The 27,342-nt window shown below is 41.7% G+C and overlaps 1 protein-coding gene across 1 annotated transcript in view; it reads left to right on the top strand.

Moving 5' to 3' along the window:
• Positions 1–27,342, top strand: part of ints8 (integrator complex subunit 8) — a 108,145-nt gene that overhangs the window by 29,978 nt on the left and 50,825 nt on the right. The window contains exons 6-15 of the mRNA XM_073024602.1: positions 1,585–1,636; positions 3,111–3,293; positions 6,856–6,963; positions 7,902–8,057; positions 11,272–11,372; positions 13,019–13,160; positions 17,032–17,102; positions 20,504–20,679; positions 22,615–22,748; positions 22,829–22,939. Of these exons, the coding sequence (XP_072880703.1) occupies positions 1,585–1,636; positions 3,111–3,293; positions 6,856–6,963; positions 7,902–8,057; positions 11,272–11,372; positions 13,019–13,160; positions 17,032–17,102; positions 20,504–20,679; positions 22,615–22,748; positions 22,829–22,939 (1,234 nt within the window). The remainder of the gene's footprint in view (positions 1–1,584; positions 1,637–3,110; positions 3,294–6,855; positions 6,964–7,901; positions 8,058–11,271; positions 11,373–13,018; positions 13,161–17,031; positions 17,103–20,503; positions 20,680–22,614; positions 22,749–22,828; positions 22,940–27,342) is intronic.

The following is a 27,342-nucleotide window of genomic DNA, read 5'->3' as shown; positions in this document are numbered from 1 at the left end:
CACTGCAACCAAGGAAGAGCCCAGTTTGTGACGAATACTCACACCACTGGACCCAGACCTCTGCAGTCAATAGAGTGGAACTGCCCCGGTTCAGTGGCTTTTCCACTTTAAAAACTCTCTTGCACAGGTTTCCTGGCATTGTTGGATATGACTGACAACCACCAGTACTATTGGTAGTTTTCTAATAAGGTTCAAAGGTCCAATTTAATGTCAGAGAAATGTGAACAATATACATCCTGAAATGCTTTTTCTTTGCAAACATCCACAAAAACAGAGAAGTGCCCCAAAGAATGAATAACAGTTAAACGTGAGAACCCCAAAGTCCACCCCCCAAGCTCCCCCACCCCGTGTGTAAATGGCAGCAAGCAACGATCTCCCCTCCCTACCCCAGGAAAAAAGTACACCGCTACGGAGCACAAGCTTGAGCTAGGCCCCAAAGACTATCGCAATTCATCCGGCATTCGATAAACCACAGGTTCTCTCTCTCCCTAATAAGGGAGAGGGTGGTGTCCACCATTTTCACAGTGAGCGGGAGATGTAATAACAACCTGCTGGTTTATGATGTTAAAAAGTCTGTTTTGTCGCTTTTTACAAGCTCTGTGCTCAAAGATCACAAAGATCTCGGGTCTTCGGGCCCACAGTGAAAGGTTTTCTGGCCTCCCCGATGACACTCGAGTCTCCTGTCGTGACACCGACCCTCGATCCGCCCGTCTCCAGAGCCCTGAGACCTTAGGCTTCCAAATACAAGCGAGACTCTCAGGCTGAACCCTTGGCATGTCGAATAACGGCCGGTCATGAAACCCCGAGAACGGGTCACAATCCCACAAAGAACCGAAGTCTGCGTGTAACTCCAGGTCAGGGTCTTCAAAAGAACCCTGAAAGGAAAAATAGAGATATTAAAGATGGAAATAGAGCTGTTTCCGAAGATGCAAGCAAAGGAGTTGCCGTTTAGTGCCATCTTAACTCCGCCTCCAACTTCCAAAGAACTTCCAAACGTCTACTATATTCTGTATTTAATTTAAACACTTCATTTGTTACTCAGTTAAATGGTAGTTTGTCTTTTTAATAACCTTTGAACCATTTCCATGAAACTTCCATAATTGGGGCAGCCGCTTCATTGGGCCAAAATGTACTGGTCCCGATGTGTCCCAATTAACTGGAATCCACTGTATTGTATTTGGCTGTTTTCTCTGGAGCACCAGAGGCTGAGGGGAGATCCATTTGGGGTTTATAAGATTTTGAGAGGTGTAAATAGAGTAGACAGACAGTATCTTTTACCATGGATGAAATGTCTGTAATACCAGAGGCAGGTGTATCAGGTGAGAGGAGGTAATTTCAAATGAGATGTGAGAGGCAAGTTTTTTTTTACACAGTGGTGGGTGCCTGGGATGGTGGTAAAGGTAAATACATTAAAAACATTTAGACAGGAAATGAATATAAGGAAAATTGAAGGATATGGACATCATGTGGGCATATATTCTGTGTTCTAAGTAATGCATATTTAATCTTGAATTGACCTAGATCTTGATTGTTCGATGATGTTTGAGGAATATTTGGTGACATGTCTCCTGCTTTTATACATAGAATGAGTCAGATGCAGCAAGAAAAAGAAGTGACAGATAACATTTTAAAAGTGGTAAGTTTCTTTTGTCTATTACTGAAGTTATAGTTGAATTGCTATGAACATTTTCTTAAAGGATGTGTAACATTTAGATATTTTTTAAATTGAAGAACTATCTTCTGTTGAAGATTTAGATGCGTGTTGTAAAGTTAAAGTAACAGATTATCTGTGCTTTGAATTTTTTTGCATAGTCATAGAATACTACGGCACAGACAGAGGCCCATAGGCCCGTCTATTCTGCCACTACCTATTAAATGTTCCCAATGGCGTGCATCTCCAAAAACCATCGACAAACAAGTCAAGCTCTTACCCTTCATGTGTGGCTTAGCTACTAAACCAGGTGGAGCTGTTTCTACTGACAGGAAAAGAGACACAGGCAGGTTACTGACGCCTTAAAACTATTCGCTTTGGGCAGATGGGACTCATCTGCTGAGGTTGGCAGCTCATCTAGGAGAAGGAAAACTCTGATCTCAAGCCTCCACTGCCTTGCAGCTATACCCAGTCATGGGGAAGGCTTCGGGAGGTAACCCCAAGGGGTAAAATAGTCCAGAGCTGGAGTCCCTAAAGCAGTTCAATCCAACAGGTCTAAACTGGGTTGGTCTCTGCCGTTCTTTTAGATCCATCAGCTGCATGGAGAGGAAAAGCCTCTGCACGGGCAACAACTCACTCTCCACATCGCACTGCCCCAGCTTGTGTTTCTCCGAGACAGCTGGGATGCAATATCCATGGTTGACCACAACCAACAGAGGGCTTCCAGCCAATCTACTTAAATAAACAGTAAACATCAGCTTTTAATAGTTTGTAGAATCAGCAGCTTGCACTATGGCCACACAATGAAAACCAGGTTCAAAGTGAATTTATTATCAGGGTACGTACAATGTTTATTTATTTACTTAGAGACACAGAGCAGCCTACTGAGCCGAGCTGGCCAGCAACCCCACCTAATCTTGGGGCAATTTACAATGGCCAATTGTCCTACTAACTGGTATGTCTTTGGACTGTGGGAGGAAACCCACGCGCACATGGGAAGGATGTACAAACTTTCTTACAGAGGATCCCGGAACTGTAATAAGGTCGCGCTAACCACTACGTTACTGTGGTCCCCACTATTTTCATTTTCTTGCGGGCATTCATAGTAGAACAAAGAAATACAGTAGGATCTATGGAAAATCTACACACAAATAAAGACTGACAATCATCCTATATGCAAAAGAAGACAAACTGTATAAATAATCAAATAATACTGAGAACATGAGTTGTAGATTCTTTGAATTGAGTCCATTGGTTGTGGAATCAAGATGAGTGAAGTTATCCCCTCTGGTTCAGGAGCCTAATGGTTGAGGGTAATCACTGTTCCTGAACCTGGTGGTGTGGGACCTGTACCACCTTCCTGATGGCAGCATGGAGGAGGGAGCATAGACTTGATGCGGGTCCTTGATGATAGATGCAAATGGTAGATAACATTGTCTTATGTTTTTTATGCCAATAGCTGAAGGAGCAGGCTGGAGACTCCATTCTGGTTTTAGAGAGAGCACTGCAGTTGACGACAGATCTGTCGGTACATACAATGAATACACTGGACCAGATGGTTGGAGAATCCTGCCTAACAAACGGAGACACGGAGAGTTCAACAGCTGGTCTGCGAATCAGTACGGATGAAATGCATTGCCAGGTTGTACTCAGCAAAAAATGCCACGCACATTCACTAGTAATGTTCAAATATTTTAGTTTATGAATGAGGTTTGTAATAAAATAAAATTGGTATAAAGTGCTTATCTAATTAGTTTAGGATTAAATATTCAGAGTTAGCTCTGGTCATCCATAGTGTAATCACTGAGTGTAAATTATCCTGATGAACGAAACAGGTGTGTTTCAATCGAGTTCCTCCAGCATCTTGTGTGTGTTTCATTCTAATAAAACTTTGCTTCTTCTTCTTTCTCATTTGTATTAGTATCTTTCCATACAATTTATAGATACGAGAGATTCTGCAAATGCTTGAAATCCAAAGTAGCACACACAAGATGCTGGAGGAACTCAGCAGGTCAGGCAGCATCTTTAGAAAGGAATAGAGAGTTGACCTTTCAGGCCGAGACCCTCCTTCAGGATTAGAAAGGAAAGAGGAAGACACCAGAATGAAGTATGGGGGAAGCGGAAGGAGGACAGCTAGAAGGTAAGGGATGAAGTCAGGTGGGTGGGAAAGGTAAAGGGTTGAGAGGAACAGAGCTGTGGAACCAGATGGTGGCGAAGACAAGGTCTCAGGAAGGACCTGTGGCTGTAGTAGTGAGTCTGGGTGAGTCCTTGGTTGAAGAGTTGGAGGGCAGCAGAGATAACAGAGGAGGAGCAGCGAAAGAAGGTCTTGCTGAACTTCAGTCAGAGAAGATTTAAACTTGCAAGTTTGATTGTTCCCTGGTTCTAGCCAGAGAGTGGTGAATCTGTGGAATTCTTTGCCACGGGCAGCTGTGGAGGCCAAATCTTATGTATATTTAAGACAGAGGTTGATAGATTCTTGATTGGTCAGGGCATGAAGGGATATGTGTGGAAGGCCATTGGGGTTGAGAGGAAAATTGAATCAACTATGATGAAATGTCAGAATAGACTTGATGGCCAAATGGCCTGATTCTGCTCCTATATCTAATGGTCTTATTTAACTTTAATAAATCCTTTTTTTTTCTAATTCTGCCTGTCTAGAAATGATCTCCGTACTTTGCATTTTATAGTCTATTAAGTTTCTCTGCTTTTAGTGATTTATCCCATATTCCACCTCCTCATTTCAACATTAATTTTCAAGCAGTTTTGTCTGCATGATCTTCCTACTGAAATGTACAGCCTTCAGGTGGATTTACCTGGTTCTATAATACATTGCAAAGGAGGAATCATTACCTGGCCTGGCTCGTATATGTCTACAAGCTTACCAGTATTGTTTATAGACAATAGACAGTAGGTGCAGGAGTAGGCCATTTGGCCCTTCTAGCCAGCACCACCGTTCACTGTGATCATGGCTGATCATACACAATCAGTACCCCGTTCCTGCACTCTCCCCATATCCCTTGACCCTGCTATCTATAAGAGCTCTATCTAACTCTCTCTTGAATGCATCCAGAGACTTGGCCTCCACTGCCTTCTGGGGCAGAGCATTCCACATATCCACCACTCTCTGGGTGAAAAAGTTTTTCTGCATCTCTGTTCTAAATGGCTTACCCCTTATTCTTAAACTGCGGCCTCTAGTTCTAGACTCACCCATCAGCGGGAACATGCTTCCTGCCTCTAGTGTGTCCAATCCCTTAATAATCTTATATGTTTCAATCAGATCCCCTCTCATCCTTCTAAATTCCAGTGTATACAAGCCCAGTCACTCCAATCTTTCAACATATGATAGTCCTGCCATTCCGGGAATTAACCTTGTGAATCTACGTTGCACTCCCTCAATAGCAAGAATGTCCTTCCTCAAATGTGGAGACCAAAACTGAACACAATCCTCCAGGTGGGGTCTCACCAGGGCCCTGTACAGCTGCAGAAGGACCTCTTTACTCCTATACTCAATTCCTCTTGTTATAAAGGCCACAAGGGGTGTGGCCTCCTTGTTTAAACCTCTTGTTTACTCCTGGTGAACAGCAACTTGGAATGAATAATCAATGCCAGTCATGCCAGCAATGAACAAAACCTACTTACTGTAGGAGCTGTGTATTGTATTTTGTGTTGTGTGTTCTTTATGGGTAATTTGTCACATGGGTTGGGGCCTGGTAGATGTGAAGAATATAGTTATGCATTCATGTTTTGCCTTTAGTTCAGTTTTAATCTGACGAGAGCAGCAAGAAGGCCAGGGAATGATTTCTTTCATTTAGGAACATTTAGTCTTGTTTAACCTAACATTTAAATATGCTAAGATCACTGACGTTTAAGTATGTTTGAATATGCTTTGACTGATTATTTCATTATATCATTAGTTTTTCTTTCATTGTGTTTTTTATTGTTACAAGACAGTTCATCTTTGCTGTTTTCTTACTAAAGGAGCAAACGTACTTTCTTCGACTTAGAACGTTGTCTTTTTGGAACACATCATACTGTGTCAGCACCCCCCACCCCTCCTGCAGATTTTGGTTTGTTTTAAAGTAACACTTGTGATCCTGGCTTCCCATCATCTACACTGTATGAGAATCAGAATCAGGTTTATTATCACCGGCATGTGACATGAAATTTACTAACTTAGCAGCAGCAGTTCAATGCAATACAGAAGAAAAAATAAATAAATCTTATTCAGTATACTTTATACAGTATACGTATATTGAATAGATTAAAAATCGTGCAAAAAAACAGAAATACTATATATTAAAAGAAGTGAGGTAGTGTCCAGAGCTTCAATGTCCATTTAAGAATCAGGTGGCAGAGGGGAAGAAGCTGTTCCTGAATCGCTGAGTGTATGCCTTCAGGCTTCTGTACTCCTATCTGATGGTAACAGTGAGGAAAGGGCATGCCCTGGGTGCTGGAGGTCCTTAATAATGGATGCTGCCTTTCTGAAACACTGCTCGTTGAAGATGTCCTGGGTACTTTGTAGGCTAGTACCCAAGATGGAGCTGAATGGGGAGGGGATCTTGTTGAAACCTATTGAGTGTTGAAAGGCCTCAATAGAGTGGATATGGAGAGGATATTCAGAGGCAGCTGTGGAGGCCAAGTCATTGAGTGTATATATAAGGCAGACGTTGATATATTCTTGATTGGTCAGGGCATAAAGGGATATGATAGAAGGCAGGAGATTGGGGCTGAGAGGGAAATGGATCAGCCATGATGAAATGGTGGAGCAGACTCGATGCGCCAAGTGGCCTAATTCTGCAACTATATCTTATGGACACACCAACACTTCATTCCTCTCCATAGATGCTGCCTGACCTGTTGAATGCCCCCAGCAATTTTGTGATTTCTCTTGTCACAGTTACTTCTCTGGTTATTGTGAATCTTCTGCTCAAATTATTACTTTACCATTTAGGACTTGAACTTTCCAAGTCTTCTGAGCATAGAAAGAGTATTTATTTTGGAGATGTGGTGATGTTAATTGATAATAGGTTTAGCTGCAGTAGCATTTTGGAAAATGCAGCATGTGTAGACTGGATTCTATTTACTAAAATGCAAACAATCCTTTTTCTTTGTAATTCTGGGATATTCGTGCTAATGTCAGTAAATTAAAATTGAAGAATATATTACAAGGTGCTTATATTTTCCACCAACTTGTTCAATTGCAGGTTTGCTATGATCTGGGCACAGTATTCTTCAGTCAAGGCTCTTCAAATCCACCTATCTATGAAAAAGCTAAGGAACATTTCTTCAAAACAAGTGAACTGCTCTCAAAGGTACTTTGTAAAGCAAAACTCAGTTGGTGTTGCCAGTAAATTATTTCTGTGTATGAGTGACGACAAGGAGAGGTTGGCAGATTGTGGACAAACTTCCTTTCTGCATTAGGAGAACAAAATGCTTCCATTCCAGTATTATGCTTGCACTCTGTTAGTGTACAAAGTTCAAAATAAATTTATTGGGTGTCATGTAGCGTAGAGGTAAGTGCAACACTATTACAACTCGGGGCATCAGGGTAAGGAGTCTGTCCGTCCTCCCCCTGAAACGTGTAGGTTTCCAGGTGCTCCGGTTTCCTCCCACACTCCAAAGATGGACAAACTACCCACAAAGACGGACAAATTACCAATATGCAAAAGAAAACAAACTGTACAAATACAAAAACAGTACAAATAATAAATAATACTGAGAACACAAGTTGTTGGAATCAGTTCAGTGTTGAGGTGATGTTTATTTATCAGTATCCACAAGAACTCTCTTCTCGTACTCCACAGAAATGAATCTGAACTATGCTCCTAGTTGGTAGAAAAGAATAAGGCAGCAAATTATCTCACAGGAAGATTTTAAACAGGCAGAAGGAAGCTTTGGAGTTGAACTAAATAAAGTGAAAATTGCAATGGGATCCTTAGCATCGCTGTTACAGCTCAGGGTGTTCCACTGTTCAGAGTTCAATTCCAATGTAAGGCGTCTGTACGTCCTCCCCGAGAAATGCGTGTGTTTTCCTTGGGTGCTCTGGTTTCCTCCCCTGGTCCAAAGATGTACCAGTTAGTAGGATAATTGGCCATTGTAAATTGTCTGGTGGTTAGGTTAGGGTTAATCAGGTTTGTCAGGGGATGCTGGGGCAGCATGGCTTGTAGGACCGGGAAGGGCCAATTCTGCACTTCATCACTAAATACATTTTTTTTAAAATGTGTGTTAACATTCTCTTAAAACTGCACAGATCGGAGCTGAGCCCGTTCACTGTCGGATTGACCAGAAAAGATTTGATGGTTACTGCCAAGCTTGTGCAGTGCTAACAGTCCCGTTGGATGTAAATAAGCTGCAGCTGACAACGTATGGCCGGGTTCATCATTGCATCAAATCCAATAACTATCAGGTACAATTGATGCTGTAAGAGTAATATAGTTTTATGTGATATACACACAAAATGCCAGAGGAACTCAACAGGTTGGGCAGCACCTATGGAAAAGAGTAAACAGTCAATGTTCTGAGTCGAGATCCTTCATCAGGACTGGAAAGGAAGGGGGAAGAAGTCCTTACCAGTCCCAATTAAGGGTATCAACCCAAATCATCAACTGTTTAGTCTCCTCTGTAGGTGCTCCCTGAGCTGCAGAGTTGCTCCAGCATTTTGTGTGTGTTCCTCTGGGCTTCCAGCATCTACAGAATCTCTTGCGTTTATTGAGAGAAGAGATTCTTGAGAGACTGAAAATTTTGAGCAACACACGAAAAGCACGAGGAGTTCGGTAGGTCAGGCAGCAGTTATGTAGAGAAAGGACGTCCAGCATTGCTGACCCATGAAGAGTCTCACCCCAGAATGCTGACTGTTCATTTCCTTCCATAGGTGCAGCCTGACATGCTTTTCCTCTGTGTATCGCTTAGTATAATATCCAAATCTATAAACAGATATGCTCAAATTATGTTATGAAGTTCGTACAGTGGATTCCGGTTAATTGAACAATCGGGACCAGTGCATTTTTAGCTTAATTAAGTGGCTATCTCAGTTAGCCAAAGTTTCGTGGAAATAGTTAGAAAGGTATATAAAAAAATTCCCATTTAACTGAGTGACATGTATTTAAATGAAATATAGAACAAATTAGAACACTCCCAATACTACTACAGCGCTATAAAACTATTGGTTCCGAATGGTTATCAACAGAGGAACTCACCCAGTGTACTTTTGATTGACTGTAAATTAATAAAATCAACATAGACACCTGGTGCAAATAATGGACTGCCTTCATACAACGCTTCCTCCAAATCTTAACTTTCATTGCAACGTTCAAGATGATTGTTGAAACCTTCATATTGTTTGTAGTTCTTAACTTACTCAAGTAGTGAAGTCATTTCTTTTTCATCCCGGCCATTTCTGGCATGTCCAAGTATGAATGCTTGAAACTGCAGCAAGCAAAACATTTCAGAATTGTATTAATGTTTATTACTCACCCACTATCAGTGACAAAATCACTGCTTTTAGAACAGTAACATGCACAACTGGCGCTATCTAAGCTCAGTATAGTGTCTAACGGCCACACAAGTGCACTCAACCGATGCTAGTTCGAAACTGTCCGGCAATAGTCTCCTGTCCCAGTTCAGCAGCATAGTGTCAAATAAACAAGGGGCTTTCCAACTATTTTGTTGATTAGTTTTTCTTCTTGAGGGGTTGTCCCAAATAAATGTCTGCCCTGATTTACCAATGACACTGTTAAACAGAGTCCATTGTATATTTACATGCTTTAACACGTCTTGTTGCTCTCCTGTGCAGTTGAAACAATGAAACTAGCAGTACTTGAACTACGTAAAATTATGTACTTGACAATAAGAGTGCAGAAGAAAATTATTTTTTTGTAAACAATGTAGATTTAAATTTAAAATGTAGAAAGATTGTAAAGAAATGAAATTAAAATCATATTAAATATTGGGTTAGTAAATTTGCTGATGACACAAAGACTGGGTGTGCTGTGGATGGTGTGGAGGGCTGTCAAAGGTTACAGCGGCACATCAATAGGATGCAAAACTGGGCTGAGAAGTGGCAGATGGAGTTCAACCCTGATAAGTGTGAGGTGGTTCATTTTGGTGGGTCAAATATGATGGCAGAATATAGTATTAATGGTAAGATTGTTGGTAGTGTGGAGGATCAGAGAGATCTTGGGGTCTGAGTCCATAGGACATTCAAAGATGCTGCTTAGGTTGACTCTGTGGTTAAGAAGGCATACGGTGTGTTGGCCTTCATCAGCCGTGGGATTGAGTTCAAGAGCCATGAGGTAATGTTACAGCTATGTAGAACTCTGGTCAGACCCCACTTGGAGTACTGTGCTCAGTTCTGATCACCTCACTACAGGAAGGATGTGGAAACCATAGAAAGGGTGCAGAGGAGATTTACAAGGATGTTGCCTGGATTGGGGAGCATGCCTTATGAGAATAGGTTGCGTGAACTTGGAGCGACAGAGGATGAGGGGTGACCCGATAGAGGTGCATAAGATGATGGGAGGCACTGATTGTGTGGATAGTCAGAGGTTTTCTCCCAAGGCTGAAATGGCTAGTATGAGAGGGCACAGTTTTAAGGAGCTTGGAAATAGGTACATCTTGTCAAGGGTAAGTTTTTTACGCAGAGAATGGTGAGTGTGTGGAATGGGCTGCCGGCAACAGTGGTGGAGGCGGATGCAATAGGGTCTTTTAAGAGACTCTTGGACAGGTACATGGAGCTCAGAAAAATAGGTAATTTCTAAGGTACGGACATGTTCGGCACAGCTTTGTGGGTCGAAGGGCCTGTATTGTGCTGTAGGTTTTCTATGTTTCTCTGTTTAAAAGATTAGATTGACATCTAATTTTAAAAATGGTGAAACAAGTTCAACTTTAATTGTCATTCAGCCATACACATGAATACAGCCAATGGAAACAGCATTCCTCTGGGGCCAAGGTATCACCAACAGTCACACACAGCATGTATAATTATGATAGCAAAAGAACATAGAGTTAAAACTCAGTATAGACTCAGTAGGAACATTCAGATAGACTCTGCTATTTCAACCATTGATGGGCCATACAAGTAAAGTAATAGAAAATAAGGAGAAACAATAGAATTTATGAAAAACTATACATCAGCAAAGACTGACAACCAATGTGTAAAAGAAGACAAATTGTGCAACTTCAAATAAATAAATACTGAGAACATGAGTTGTAGAGTTATTGAATTAGCAAGTCCATAGGCTGTGGAATCAGTTCAGTGTTGGTGAGTGAAGTTATCCACGTTGGTTGAGGAGTAATAACCAATGTTCCCTCTAATTTACTTTGCAGCTGGGCAGACCAACCATTGCTCTGAGCAGGAAATCTTTACACGGACTGAAAACTGTGTGACACTTTAAATGTTTTGTTTTGCAGTGTGCATACTATGAATATTTAGAATGAAAATGGAATCATCATATCCTTTTGATTTTATTTATTAATTGAAGGGTGCTCATTGCTGGGGAAGACTTTACCTGTGATGGATTTAGGTCTTTTTCAGGGAAAATTTAATTTCCTTTTGCGTATTATACAAATGACATCTACGGAATCCTGAAGCATACTGAATCGTTCTTTTCCAAACTTTGCAGGGATTAATTGAGATTTTCCTCAATGACAACGTTACCTTGAGTTTGTTACCCCACTTCAGACAGTCTGTCCTGAGAGAGCTTTCTCAGATGGCTCAAAATGGGTAAGAATCTTCAATTCATCTTTTGTGCATAATAAATAGAACATAAAATAAAGGATGTAATGCTGATGTTTTGTAAGCCATTGGTCAGACCGCACCTGGAGTATTGTGAGTAGTTTTGGGTCTCTTATCTAAAGTGGAAGTGTTGGCATTGGAGAGGATCCAGAGGAGGATCATAAGAATGGCTACGGGAATGAAAGGGTTAACGAATGAGCATTTTTTGATGCCTCTGGACTTGTATTCACTAGAGTTTAAAAGAAACTACTGAATATTGACATATTGGATGTGGAGAGAATGTTTCCTGTAGTGGGAAAGTCTAGGACCAAAGGGCACAACCTCAGAATGGAGGGACGTCCCTTAAGAACAGAGAAGAGGAGGAACTATTTTGACCAGAGGGTGGTGAATCTGTAGAATTCATTGCCACAGACAGTTGTGGAGACCAAGTCATTGAGTATATTTAAAATGGAGGTTGAGAGGGATAATAAATCAGCCATGATGAAGTGGCAGAGCAGACTCAATTGGCAAATGGCCTAATTCTGCTCCTATGTCTTTTGGTATCATAATATGGATGGGTATGTAGACACGACAGGCCAAAGGCCTGTTTCTGATTTGTCCGGCTCCATTTGGAAAGGTCATTGATGTTAGGTTTTATAGCAGTGGGGTTGTGAGGCAGCAAATCACCTTCTGTAATTATTTTAGCTTATAATGTAAAAACATTGTACTAGGGAATAACGTTTTCTTTGCATTCATTATTATTACCAACTATTCAAATACTGGGGCATAATGTTAGCACTATTACCGTGTCAGTGACCCAGGTCCAAGTCCACCACTATCTGTATGGAGTTTGTGCTTTCTCACCGTGATTACATGGGTTTCCTCCGGGTGCTCTGGTTTCTTCCCACAGTCCAAAGACAAATGGATTAGTAGATTAATTGGTTACGTGAGTGTAATTGGGTGGCACAGGCTCGTTGGGCTGCAAGCACCTGTTACAATAGATAAAGGAGCAGAATTAGACCATTTGGCCCATCGTGTCTACTCCACCATTTCATCATGGCTGACCCATTTCCTTTTTGGCCCCAATCTCTTGCCTTCTCCCTGTATCCCTTCATGCCCTCACTAATCAAAAACCTATCAGCGTCTGCTTTAAATATACCCAATGACTTGACCTCCACAGCCGCCTGTGGCAATGAATTCTACAGATTCACCACCCTCTGGCTAAAGAAATTCTTCATCATTTCCGTTTTAAGTGGACGTTCCTCTATTCTGAGGCTGTGCCCTTTGGTCGTGGATTCCCCCACTATAGGAAACATACTCTCCACATCCACTCTATCTCAGCCTTCCAGTATTGGATGGAGTGTTATCATCTGTATCTCTAAATAAATAAACATGGCATTGGATTCAGATTGAGGCACTGAGTCCATTGAAGATCTCTCACACCAAAGGAAGTATCCTCTGCAAGTCTGTTGTACCTGCTCCTCTGAATATTTGATAGATTTCAATGAGATCCCACTGTCATGCTTCTAAGCTCCATCAAGTGCAGGCCCAGGACCAGCAAATGCTCCTCATCCTCATTCTGGCCAATCATTCTTTGTGTATTCAATCAGACAAGCAGAAGAGGGAGCTGGTCATTGATATCCCATCTGTTACAGAGATAGAAACTTAGAAGAGGTTTGCTGTAAAATCTGTATATGCAATACCATTCGAGATGTCCTGGAGCAGCAGATGATTGGAGTACGGTTCCATCAACTAATGCTGAAGCCGACCAAAGAAAGAATCGACTTCCTGCTGGAGGTACAGTCATACGTGAATACTTACTGCTTCTGAAGTATAAGATCATCTGTCAAAATTAGACTTTTTAAATGAGGAGTAATCAGAGGAGGACATATAGTGCAATACTCGGCCATTTTAAGTCTTCCTCCCAACCCCTTTCTCTGACATAAGACATAGGAGCAGAATTAAGCTAAGTCTGCTCCACCATTCCATCATGGCTGATCTATTATCCTGCTCTATCAACCTCTGCCTTAAATATGCACAATAACTTGGTCTCCACAACAGTTTGTGATTGAATTCCACAGATTCACCATTCTCTGGTTAAAGAAATTCCTCCTCATCTCCGTTCTAAATGGACGTGTCTCAATTCTGAGGCTGTGTCCTCTGGTCCTAGACTCACCATTAGGAAACATTCTCTCCACATCCACTCTATCAAGGCCTTTCAATATTTTATAAGTTTCAATGTGGAAATGTTTTTATGAAACAGGTTTGCTAGCTCCACATCCAACTCTCCTCCTTTTGCAGTCAGGCTTGGAACCATCCATAGCAGAGTCATGCACAAACAATGGCAGAAAGTTGTTTTTACAATTACAGTCAGCAAAGGTGTTAACATACATAGAACATAGAAATTTACAGCACATTACAGGCCCTTCAGCCCACAATATTGTGCCGACCATGTACTCTAGAAACTGCTAGAATTTCTCTAGCGCATAGCCCTCTATTGTTGTAAGCTCCATGCGTCTATCTAAGAGGCTCTTAAAATACCCTATTGTGTACAGTTCCACCGGCAGTGCATTCCATGCACCCACCACTCTCTTCTCCCTTCTCCCTCCTGCCGTCTGGGAAAAGGCACCGAAGCATTCGGGCTCTCAAGACCAGACTATGTAACAGTTTCTTCCCCCAAGCCATCAGACTCCTCAATACCCAGAGCCTGGACTGACACCTTACTGCCCTATTGTCTTGTTTATTGTAATGCCTGCACTGTTTTGTGCACTTTATGCAGTCCTGGGTAGGTCTGTAGTCTAGTGTAGTAGGTTTTTTTTCTGTGTTGTTTTTTACGTAATTCAGTCTAGTTTTTGTACTGTGTCATGTAACACCATGGTCCTGAAAAATCGTCTCATTTTTACTATGTACTGTACTAGCAGTTATGGTCGAATTGACAATAAAAAGTAACGACTTGACTTGACTCTGTGTGAAAAACTTACTCCTGACATCCCCTCAGTATCTATTTCCAAGCATCTTAAAACTATGCAACCTCATGTTAGCCATTTCAGCTCTGGGAAGAAGCCTCTGGCTACCCACACAACCAGTGCCCTTCATCATCTTATACACCTCTGTCAGGTCACCTCTGGTCCTCAGTTGCTCCAAGGAGAAAAGGCTAAGTACACTCAATCTATTCTCATAAAGTACTATCTCCAAACCAGGCAACATTCTTGTAAATCTCTGCATTCTTTCTTGTCCACATCCTTCCTGTAACCAGCACAGCACCTTTGAGTGTCTTATCGACACAGACCCCAAGATCTCCTCCACACTGCCAAGAGTCTTACCATTTACATTCTGTCTTCAAATTGGACCTACCAAAATGAACCACTTCACACTATTCTAGGTTAAAGTCCATCTGTCACTTCTCAACCCTGCATCCTATCAATGTCCCGCTGTAACCTCTGACAGCCCTCCACACTATCCACAACACCCCAACCTTTGTGTCATCCACAAACTTGCTAACCCATCCTCCACTTTCTCATCCAGGTCATTTATAAAAATCACGAAGAGAAGAGGTCCCAGAACAGATCCCACTGGTCACCGACCTCCATGCAGAATATGAACCATATAGAACCACCCTTTGCCTTCTGTGGGCAAGCCAATTCTGGATCCACAAAGCAAGGACTCCTTGGATCCCATGCCTCCTTACTTTCTGAATGAGCCTTGCATGGGGAACCTTATCAAATGCCTTACTGAAATCCGTATATTCTACCTTCATCAATTGTTGCCAATTAACTGGATGCTGAAAACTCCCACTCATTCCTCAATTATATTTCATTTACTTGTGCACAGCGAGAATAGCCTGGCTCGTCACCCACTCTGTTCTGAAGTTTGAACAGAGAAATGACAATTTTATACAGTATTGACGATTGGGCAAACAGTTTATCTTTGAATTCTTTACCTGCAAGATCAGTTGCCATTCAGAATACAGTTATTAAGTCAGTAGAAACGACAAGCTATCAACCAATGACACTTTGAAGTTAGTAAAGTGATTGTCCCTTAGTTGGTTTGTGTGTTCTTTGAATTTTTCTGTTATATCCTTGTCTTGTCCTTGTATGTCAAATGGCTCCAATCCCCTGCTGTGCAAAGTGAAGCCATGCTCTTCAAAAAACTTTTTTAAAAGATTTATCTTGCCATGGGCTGACTGAAGGCTATCTTTGCCCAGGCATTAATTTAACTTTTGTCTGCCACAACTTACACAGGGGCAAAGAAAAATGTATAACGTCTATCATTTTTCAAAGTACATTTATTATCAAGTATGTATACATTATACAACCTTGAGATTCGTCTCCTTACAGGCAGCCACAAAACAAAGACACCCAAAAGAATTCATAGGAAAAGACCATTGAATACCCAAAGTGCAGAGAGAGAAAAAACAAATTGTGCAGTCAATAAAAGTAAACAATAGCATTCAGAACAAACATGAGCCCATAGACATGGAGCTCAGAGCAGGCCAGAGCCTCAACCTCAGTTCGGTGCAGGGCCAAATAAATGTCACGGAGCAGCAAGCAGAACATGCATCACCCTCACCTCTGGTCCTGACACCTTGCCTTTAAAATCCATCTGGCCCGGCATTTAAATCGTCCAAACATCAGTTTGTTCCTCGCACAAAGACCCAAGCCCTGTCCTGTCACATCTTTGAGACTAGACCCCGCTGCCACATTCCAGCCTGTGCCCAACCTTTCCAAGTCGGCCTTCCCTACCTACAGGAAAGATGTCAATAAGTTTGAAAGAGTGCAGAGAAAATTAACAAGGTCTTTGCCAGGACTTGAGGATCAGAGTTATAGGGAAAGATTAAGACTTTTTTTCCTTGAAGTGTAGGAGAAAGAGGGGAGATTTGGTAGAGGTGTACAAAATGATGAGGGATATAGATGGGATAAATACAAGCAGGCTTTTTCCATGAAGTTTGAAATAGACAACAAAAAGTCATGGGGTAAGGATGAAAGGTAAAATGTTTAAAGGAACTATGTGGGAAAACTTCGTCACTCAGTACATGTGGATTTGATTTCAACATTTAATAGAATTTTCAATAGGGTTATTGAGGGCTATGATCTGAGTACATGTAGGTCGATGGGGCTAGGCAGATTAATATTTCAATACAGACTAGATGGGCTGAAGGGCCTTTTCTCTGCTGTAGTGTTAGATGACTCTGATTAATCTCAGACCTAGAAGTTAAGCAATTGCATCCTGATAAAGGTTTATGTGATTATGAGAAGCATAGATAGAGTAGACAGTGAGTATCTTTTCCCCAGTGTTGAAATGTTTAATACCAGATGGCATGCTTTGAAAGTGAGATACCTGGAATGTGCTGCCTGGTATGGTATAGAGGCAGGTATATTAGAGGCTTTTAAGAGGTGTTTAGATAGGCGCATGGATATAAGGAAGATGGGGGGATATGGACATGATGTGTGTAGGAGGGATTATTAGTTTGGGGGGGTGGTGGTGTGGGTTATTAACTTTTTCCACTGATTCAGCACAACATTGTTGGACTAAGGACCTGTTCCTGTGCTGTACTTTTCTATCAATATTTTATGAGACCAAGTACTGATGAGAATGAAAAAATTGATTGTGTTAACCAATATTTTCTTTGTAAAATAGATGATTCATGAGAATATAATTAATGTTTTAGACATGTGTACGGTCATTAAACCTGGATCAAGCTTCAGAAGACTCTAAACGAAACATTGCTGCTTTCTTAAAGTAGGTGTTTTTTCAAGTAGTATGACAAATACTTATGTAATTTTTATTGTTCTTTAGCTCACCTCAACAGGCTGAATATATGTTTTGGTCTTAATTTAATTTTTTTTTTGTTATTTATTTCCTCATATCTTGCTGTTTAAAGATACCAGGCAGCAAGCAATTCTCAAATGGTTTTGAACTAGTGTAACAAGCAATAAATGCATTTTACAATGCTGGAGTCTTATCGGTTGAAAACTTCCAGTGTGTATTACTCAAATAAGCAGTTCCTGCTCAAGTTCAACTTCTGTTAATTGTTGTTCAACCATACACAAGTTTTCCACCAAATAAAAACAGCATTTCTCTGGACCAGAACGTAACACAGAAAGTAATATTACAACTAGTAAATTAACAAATAATATGGTGCATTTAGGATTCAGGTCAAAAAGTAAACAGTATAACACTATTGGTAATTAATACATGATGAGACCTGGGAGGTGACAAGGAGTTCAGTAGTCTTAGAGCTTGGGGGAAGAAGGTGTTTTCCATCCTAACAATCCTTGTCCTAATGCTACGGTAACTCCTGCCTGATATTAGGTTGGACAGATGGAAGGATCACTGACAATGCTAAGGGCCCTGTGTAAGCAGGGCTCTTGAGAAATAAGGAGAGCATTTAGTGCATCACTTGGCCATTTGAAGTTTCTCCCCACCCCCATCTCTCACATAAGATATAGAAGCACATTTAGGCATTTAGCCCATCGAGTCTCCTCCACCATTTCATCATGGCTGATCCATTTTCCTCTCAACCCCAATCTCCTGTCTTCTCCCCGTATCCTTTCATGACCTGACTAATCAAGAATCTATCAAATTTTGCCTGAAATATACCCAATGACTTGTCCTCCACAGGCAGCAAATTCCATAGGTTCACCCCCTCTGGTTAAAGGTACATTCCTGGATGTTAAACTCCCAACTATAATCTTCTTTCAGCCGTGATTCAGTGATGCCTAAAGCATGATACATGCCAATCTCTAACTGCACCACAAGATTATCTACTTTATTTCATATACTGTGTGCATTCAAATGTAATACCCTCAGTTTTGCATTTATCACCCTTTTCGATTTTGTCTCCCCATTACATTGCAACTTGTCCCGTTGACTGCAGTTTTGCCCTATCAACAGCCTCTCCTTGCGAGCAGTCTCACTACACACTGCTTCTGTAAACCAACTGCCCCATCAAGCACTATCCTACCTCCCCCAGAAGAGATCCCAATCATCTAGAAATCTGAACCCCTGCCCCTTTGCACAGTTCCTCAGCCAGACATTCATCTGCCAAATCATCCTATTCTTACCCACGCTGACGCATGTCACAGGCAACCATCCTGAGATTACTACCCTGGAGGACCTGCTTTTCAACCTTATTTTTATTTGCCCTTTCTAAAGAATCCCGCTCAGTGATGAGTCGCCATCCCACTTTGGAAAGACTTCCATTGAAGCGCTGGCTTTTTAATCTTGTGTGTGAACTGAAATGAAAAGGTAGCTCTCTTCTCGTGCTCCCATCAGAGACTGGACACAGTCCAAATATCTGGCTTGGGTGGAAGAGAGATCCTTCCAGCAGAGCTCACTATCCTTCGTAGCCCCTTACGGTCAGATGCCTTGTCTCCCTCACTGACATGTGCTACACAACAGCAGTCCCTGACATTGTTCTTCTGCCTGAAATCCCATGCAACGTGCTGTTTCCTTGGTTACCCAGTCATAAGAACAGGCCAAATTGACACCTTGTTGAAAGAAGATCAAACCTTGTTAAAAATAAAATATTAAATTAACTTTTGAACATGGAACACTACAACATAGTACAGGCCTTTCAGCCCATAACTTTGTGCCAAAACATTTTAACCTATTTTAAGATCAATCTGACCCTTCCCTCCTACACAGTCCTCCATTTTTCTATCACCCATGTACCTATCTAAGAGTTTCTTAAATGCCCCTAATGTATCTGTCTCTACTGCCACTTTTGGCAACACAGTCCATATACTGACCGATATCCATGTAAAAAAAAATACTTACTGCAGATATCTCCCTTATAATTTCCCCCAATCACCTTAAAATTATATTGAAAACATTCAAAGTGAAATGAGTTATATGCGTCAAATCGAATCATAAGCTATAGGCATAAGAGTCTGCTTCTGGCGCCATCACGTCAAGCTCACGGATTACTAACCTTAACCATGTATTTTGAAATGGTACACTCTCCTCTCCAATCAGATTCTCCTCCAGCCCTTTGCCTTTTTCATCCATTACCTCGCAGCTTCTTTCTTCATCCCCCTCCTCCGCTCACCTGGCTTCACTTATCAGCTGCCAGCTTTTCCTCCCCCTCGTCCCACCTGCTTATCCTGGTATCTCCCCGCTTCCTTTCAGTCCTTTTGAAGGGTCTCAGGCAGAAACGTCAACTGTTTACTCCCCTTCACAGACACTGTCTCTGTTGAGTTCCTCCAGCATGTAGTGTGTGTTGCTTTGAATTTCCAGTATCTGCAGAATCTCATGTGTTTTTGTTTTTTTTTGTTATTTCTGCAGCGTATCCTGTGAAAATCTATTTTGCCTGGTAGCTTAGGAAGTTGGGTTAAGGTCATGCTGTGTGTAGGTTAAACTGTACCTTGCTCAACTGGGTTTTCATGCTGGAAATGGCAGTGTCTTGTCTGCCATTCTCCAAATTTCTTAATTCAAATAGAAGCAACTTTGGGAGAAATTAAATAACATTGTGTAAGTCTGTAAGCATCTTGGCAACCTGGCTACACTGGTTGTTAGAGTGGTTAGTGAGGCATATGGCATGCTTGTGTTTTTTAGTCAAGGAATTGAGTTCAAAAGTCAGGAAGTTATGCTACAGCTTTGTAAAACTGTAGTTAGGCTGTACTGGGAGTATTGCATACAGTTCTGGTCTCACCGTTAGAGGAAGGATGTCAAGGCTTTGGAGTTGCTGCCTGGATTAGAGGGCATGTGCTATCATGAGATGCTGGACAAACTTAGGTTGGGGGAGGCTGAGGGGAGCTCTGATAAAAGTTTATAAGATTATGAGAGGCATTGATAGAATAGCCAAACAGTATATTTTTCCCAGGGTTGAAATGTCTAATACCAGAGAGCATGCATTGCAGGGTGGGGGGGGTAATTTCAAAGGGGATGTGAGGAGTACGGTTTTCACACAGAGAGCAGTGGGTGCCTGGAATGCACTCCCTGGGTTGATGGTAGAGACAAGATACAATAGAGACTTTTAAGAGACATTTTGATAGACACATGAATGTGAGGAAAATGGAAGGGAATGGGCATTGTGTAGGTAGAAGGGATTAGTTTAGTTGGCCATTCATTTGGCACAACATTGTGGGCCAAAGGGCCTGTTTCTGTGCTGTACTGTTCTATGTTCTATTTCTCTACAGGAATCTGTGCCAAAGTTTGGATGAGCCCCAGTTTGTTTTCATGATTACTTCACATGACTTGTGCATTAAATTGCTGATGGATGAAGAACGAAAACAGATAGTTGATCAAATGAAGAAGCGATCTTCTCGTGTTAAGTTCTCTGCCAAACCTTTGACTGTTTTCTATGATATACCAGGTGAGTTTGCTCAGAATCTGTACTAAACTTCAGGTGCACTTTGACTGTAAAAACCTATTGTTAAGCCTATTTTAAAATTCCAGAAGATAAACATTTGACTACCCAGATGCTGGAAATCCAGAGCCACACACACAAAATACTGGAGGAACTCTGCAAGTCAGGCAAGATCTATGGAAATAAATAAACTGTCAGTATTTTGGCTGAGATCCTTCATCAGAACTGAAAAGGAAGAGGGATGAGCCAGCAGGTTTACCTGTAAATGATGGGTGTAATATGAATGTAAGGAAGGACAAGCCAATGATTGGGAATGAATGCAGTTAGAGCGAAGAGTTAATCGTTCAAAAGGTTGAAGAATGCAGGACTGAAGGTGCTGTATTTAAATGTGTAGCATCCAGGATAAGGTGGACGAACTCGTGACGCAATTAGAGGTTGGTATGACATTGTGGGCATCACTGAGTCATGGCTGATGTTGGAAGTTTAACAGCAAAGGATATACTTTGTAACGAAAGGGCAGGCAGGAAGGCATAGGTGGTGGTGTGGCTCTGTTGGTAAGAGATGGAATTACATCTTTAGAAAGAGGTGACATAGAGTCAGAAAATGTTGAATCTCTGTGGGTGGAGTTAAGAAACTGCAAGGGTAAAACAACCATTATGGGAATCATAAATAGGCCTTCAAATGGTAGCCAAGATGTGGGATTGAGATTGCAAAGGGTGCTGGAAAGGGCATGTAAGAAGGATAATGTCATTGTATTCTCCCTGTAGTCTGTTTTCAGGACCTCCTCCCTTTTTCTACCTATGTCATTAGTACCAATATGTACCATGACCTCTGGCTGCTCACCCTCCCTTTTCAGGATACTGTGGGTACGTTCAGAAACATTGTGGACCCTGGGACTTGGGAGGCAAACTAACATCCGGGTTTCCTTTTTGCATCCACAGAATTGCCTATCTGTCCCTCTAACTATAAGAGTCCCCTATTACTACTGCCTTCCTCTTCCGTTCCCTACCCTTCTGAGCCACAGGGCCAGACTCAGTGCAAGAAGCACGGCTGCTGTTACATCCCCCAGGTAGGTCATCCACCTCCAACAGTACTGAAATTGGAGTACTTATTGCTGAGGAGACAGTCACAGGGGTGCTCTCCACTATCTGACGTTTCCTCTCCCTCTATGACAGTCACCCATTTATCTGTCTCCTGTAGCTTTGGGGTGACTACCTCCCTATAGCTCCTGTCTATCACCTCCTCACTCTCCCTAACAAGTTAAAGGTCATCGAACTGCAGCTCCAGTTCCAAACTTGGTCTCTAAGAAGCTGCACCTCGAAGCACGTGGTACAGATATGGCCATCGGGGAGGTTGGTAATCTCCTGGAAATCCCACATCTGACACCCAGATAGAACACTGGCCCTGCAGACATACCCTATTCTTTCAATAGTTAAGTAAGAAAAAGAAATAAGAAACTTACCTACCTAGCTGGCCTCTGCCTGTTCTCTCCAAAGCCTTACCACTCTAAATTAGACCATTCCAACGATGGCCACTCCACTAGATAATACCTCTCTTGTATGGAGACTGAGTTTTTCGAGCTCTGCTCCAGACTTGCACAGGAATGCTTCTACTGTGTCTGTGATGCTGTCCATCAAAGGTGATGATGGCTGGTGCTTTCTTGCGGCAGTGCTTCTTGTAGATATGCTCAGCAGTGGGGAGGGCTTTACCTGTGATGGACTGAGCTGAGTTCTCCAATTTTGTAGGCCTTGAAGTTTCTTTGATATTGATATTTCCAGACCAGTCGGGATACATTTTGTGTGTAGCTCAACCCTTCCAGCATCTGCAGAAGCTCTTGTATTTATGATTTTCTTCTAGTTAAAATAGTTTTCAAGACCAGAATGAAAACTGTGAACTCGTGGTTCAGGTGAGTTGACTTTTACATACGATTGTATTTTCAAGCATCACCCAGTGTCAGTATTGGTCAGTTGGAACACCAGCTCATCTTAACAGTTGACCCAGGGAGGATTCGACAGATTTTGATTGAACTACATGGAATGACATCAGATCGACAATTCTGGACGGTTTCCAATAAGGTAGGTAACTGCACTTTTCAAGATGGTGCTGGATTATTGAAAGTAATCTTCAAGTTTTGATCGGAATGTTTTTGTTTCAGTGGGAAGTGCCAACAGTTTATGGTGGAGTTATTCTTGGAATTAAGGATAATCTGACCAGGGATTTGGTATACATACTGATGGCTAAAGGTCAACATTGCATTATGATCAAGGTGAGCTTTCAACTGTATAGTTTGTAAAAACAAAAATATAACATCATATGTAGTGATTTAGGGGCAGCAGGTGAACATGGCGGTTAGTGTAATTTTTAACAGTGCCAGCGATTGGAAGATTAGGGTTTACTGTTTACCTGTGCTGTAGACTTCATGTGCATTCTGAAGTATATTTTATTAACTTGCGTTAGTATTTTGTTTTATGTGGTGTGTGCGATACATGATGTGTGGGTACACCATTGTCCAGAGGAACATTGTTTCATTTGGTTACATATATGTACAATCAGATGGCAATAAACTTAAAATTGAATTCCTGCTGCTGCCTGTACAGGCGGTCCCCGGGTTATGTACGAGTTCCGTTCCTGAGTCCGTCTTTAAGTCGGATTTGTAGGTAAGTCGGAACGAGTACATTTGGTATTATTTAGCATCAGCTCGTCAAACGTTTGTCTTAGTATATAGTACATATGAAACACTTAAACGTATGTATTCCAATAATTAAACCACTGCATTGCTTAGTAATAATTGTAGCTTTCATTGGGGCAGGGCGTTTCACATGCTCCATTATTCTCACTTTATCCGTTATCCTTTAAAATTGTTCCGATCGTTGACCGACTGTAGCCTAACACTTTTCCAATGACCGATGGCATTTCACCTCTTTCCAAACGCTTTATTATTTCCACTTTATTTTCAATTGCGATCGCTTCCCGTCAATGGAACAGAAACACTGCGGATTCAGATCATGCAGCAACCCGCCGATTTAACCCGAGCCTTATCACAGGACAATTCACAATGACCAATTAACCTACCAACTAGTATGTCTTTGGATTGTGGGAGGAAACTGGAGCACTCAGAGAAAACCCACGAGCTCACAGGGAGGAATGTACATCTCCTTACAGAGACCACTGGAATTGAACTCCATACTCCGCCTGAGCTGAAATATCAAAGCACTAACCGCCACACTGCATGGCACCCATTTTCTAGTTATTTCACAATCACTATGAAAGACTTCAAATTTATTCTAACGCAGAGGTTCCCGAGCGAACTGACCCCTTGCTTAATGGCATTGTTCCGTGGCATAGAAGATTGGGAATTCCTGCTGTAACTGCTTAGGATTTTACAACATATTTAGGAGAAACATAGAAAATAGGTGCAGGAGTAGGCCATTCGGCCCTTCGAGCCTGCACCGCCATTCAGTATGATCATGGCTGATCATCCAACTCAGAACCCTGTACCTGCTTTCTCTCCATACCCTCTGATCCCTTTAGCCACAAGGGCCATATCTAACTTCCTCTTAAATATAGCCAATGAACCGGCCTCAACTGTTTCCTGTGACAGAGAATTCCACAGATTCACCACTCTCTGTGTGAAGAAGTTTTTCCTCATCTCGGTCCTAAAAGGCTTCCCCTTTATCCTTAAACTGTGACCCCTCATTCTGGACTTCCCCAACATCGGAAACAATCTTCCTGCATCTAGCCTGTCCAATCCCTTTAGAATTTTATACGTTTCAATAAGATCCCCCCTCAATCTTCTAAATTCCAGTGAGTATAAGCCTAGTCGATCCAGTCTTTCTTCATATGAAAATCCTGCCGTCCCAGGAATCAATCTGGTGAACCTTCTCTGTACTCCCTCTATGGCAAGAATGTCTTTCCTCAGATTAGGGGACCAAAACTGCACACAATATTCTAGGTGCGGTCTCACCAAGGCCTTGTACAACTGCAGTAGAACCTCCCTGCTCCTGTACTCAAATCCTTTTGCTATGAATGCCAACATACCATTTGCCTTTTTCACCGCCTGCTGTACCTGCATGCCCACCTTCAATGACTGGTGTACAATGACACCCAGGTCTCGTTGCATCTCCCCTTTTCCTAATCGGCCACCGTTCAGATAATAATCTGTTTTCCTGTTCTTGCAACCAAAGTGGATAACCTCACATTTATCCACATTAACTTGCATCTGCCATGAATTTGCCCACTCACCTAACCTATCCAAGTCACCCTGCATCCTCTTAGCATCCTCCTCACAGCTAACACCGCCGCCCAGCTTCGTGTCATCCACAAACTTGGAGATGCTGCATTTAATTCCCTCGTCTAAATCATTAATATATATTGTAAACAACTGGGGTCCCAGCACTGAGCCTTGCTGTACCCCACTAGTCACTGCCTGCCATTCTGAAAAGGTCCCGTTTACTCCCACTCTTTGCTTCCTGTCTGCCAACCAATTCTCTATCCACATCAATACCATACCCCCAATACCGTGTGCTTTAAGTTTGCACACTAATCTCCTGTGTGGGACCTTGTCAAAAGCCTTTTGAAAATCTAAATATACCACATCCACTGGCTCTCCCTTATCCACTCTACTAGTTACATCTTCAAAAAATTCTATAAGATTCATCAGACATGATTTTCCTTTCACAAATCCATGCTGACTTTGTCTGATGATTTCACCTCTTTCCAAATGTGCTGTTATCACATCTTTGATAACCGACTCTAGCATTTTCCCCACCACCGATGTCAGACTAACCGGTCTATAATTCCCCGGTTTCTCTCTCCTTTTTTAAAAAGTGGGGTTACATTAGCCACCCTCCAATCCTCAGGAACTAATCCAGAATCTAAGGAGTTTTGAGAAATTGCCAGTAATGCATCCACTATTTCTTGGGCTACTTCCTTAAGCACTCTGGGATGCAGACCATCTGGCCCTGGGGATTTATCTGCCTTTAATCCCTTCAATTTACCTAATACCACTTCCCTACTAACATGCATTTCCCTCAGTTCCTCCATCTCACTAGACCCTCGGTCCCCTGCTATTTCCAGAAGATTACTTATGTCCTCCTTAGTGAAGACAGAACCAAAGTAGTTATTCAGTTGGTCTGCCATGTCCTTGTTCCCTATGATCAATTCACCTGTTTCTGACTGTAAGGGACCTACGTTTGTCTTGACCAATCTTTTTCTTTTCACGTATCTATAAAAGCTTTTACAGTCAGTTTTTATGTTCCCTGCCAGCTTTCTCTCATAATCTTTTTTCCCTTTCCTAATTAAGCCCTTTGTCCTCCTCTGCTGGTCTCTGAATTTCTCCCAGTCCTCAGGTGTGCCGCTTTTTTTTGCTAATTTATATGTTTCTTCTTTGGACTTGATACTATCCCTAATTTCCCTTGTCAGCCACGGGTGCACTACCTTCCCTGGTTTATTCTTTTGCCAAACTGGGATGAACAATTGTTGTAGTTCATCCATGCGATCTTTAAATGCTTGCCATTGCATATCCACCGTCAACCCTTTAAGTATCATTTGCCAGTCTATCTTAGCTACCATAGATTCCGGACTACAGAGCGCACCTGATTAAAAGCCGCAGGCTCTAATTTTAGAAAGAAAATCAATTTTGTACTTGTACAAGCCGCACCGGATTTTAAGCCGCAGGTGTCCCACGTTGTAATATGAGATATTTACACAGAAAGATATTACACGTGAGGATTTTTTAACTTTTAATTAAATCCGTATGGTAACATAAACAAATACATATTGCAAATGCTTTTTTTCGAACCGTGCCTGTAACACGGCTACTTTTAAATATACATACATATCGGTAACCCACAAATTACGTTGCGTATACTTTTTTACTGAACAGTGCACCAACAACATTCCAATATCTCCTAACGACTGGTAAAAAAATATATACTGCAGCCTACCAGGAAAAGTTATTGATCGCCTTTAACTTAAAAGCTGCATCATATGTTTGCAGCGGGTCTAATGCGCTCGCCCCCTCCTTTCCGTTTGTCGCAAACCGGTATTTTCCCCACAAGACGCGGCGAAACCGGATGTGACGTCATAGCATCCCGGGATGTAGTACAGAAAACAAATATACTTAAAACACTTCTAACTTTAACTAGAAAATACTAACAAATGAATTACTAAGCAAAAATATTATAAACTAAATAACTGCCATAAAGGCAGCACAATGCTTTTCTTCGAGTGTTTTCCATGTTGATGAGGGTGAGTACAAATGACTGATTTACAATAATTTAATTGTGAAAGTGCGCTTGATTTATCGTACAATTTCATTGGACCTCTGTGAACTACTCATCAATTTTATTGGTCTACTGTTACGAGGCAAAATGTTTTTGGCGGCATGAAAAAAAAACATGCATTAGCCGCACCGTAGTAAAGGCCGCAGTCTTCAAAGCTGTTCAAAGCGTGGGAAAAATGTAGCGGCTTATAATCCGGAATCTACGGTAATTCACGTCTCAAACCTTCAAAGTTACCCTTCTTTAAGTTCAGAACCTTTGTTTCTGAATTAACTATGTCACTCTCCATCTTAATGAAGAATTCCAGCATATTATGGTCACTCTTACCCAAGGGGCCTCGCACGACAAGATTGCTGACTAACCCTTCCTCATTGCTCAATACCCAATC

Source organism: Hemitrygon akajei, chromosome 1, assembly GCF_048418815.1.
Source record: "Hemitrygon akajei chromosome 1, sHemAka1.3, whole genome shotgun sequence".
NCBI lineage: Eukaryota > Metazoa > Chordata > Chondrichthyes > Myliobatiformes > Dasyatidae > Hemitrygon > Hemitrygon akajei.
Note: the sequence above shows the minus strand (reverse complement) of the source record. Positions and strands in the feature narration are given on the sequence as shown.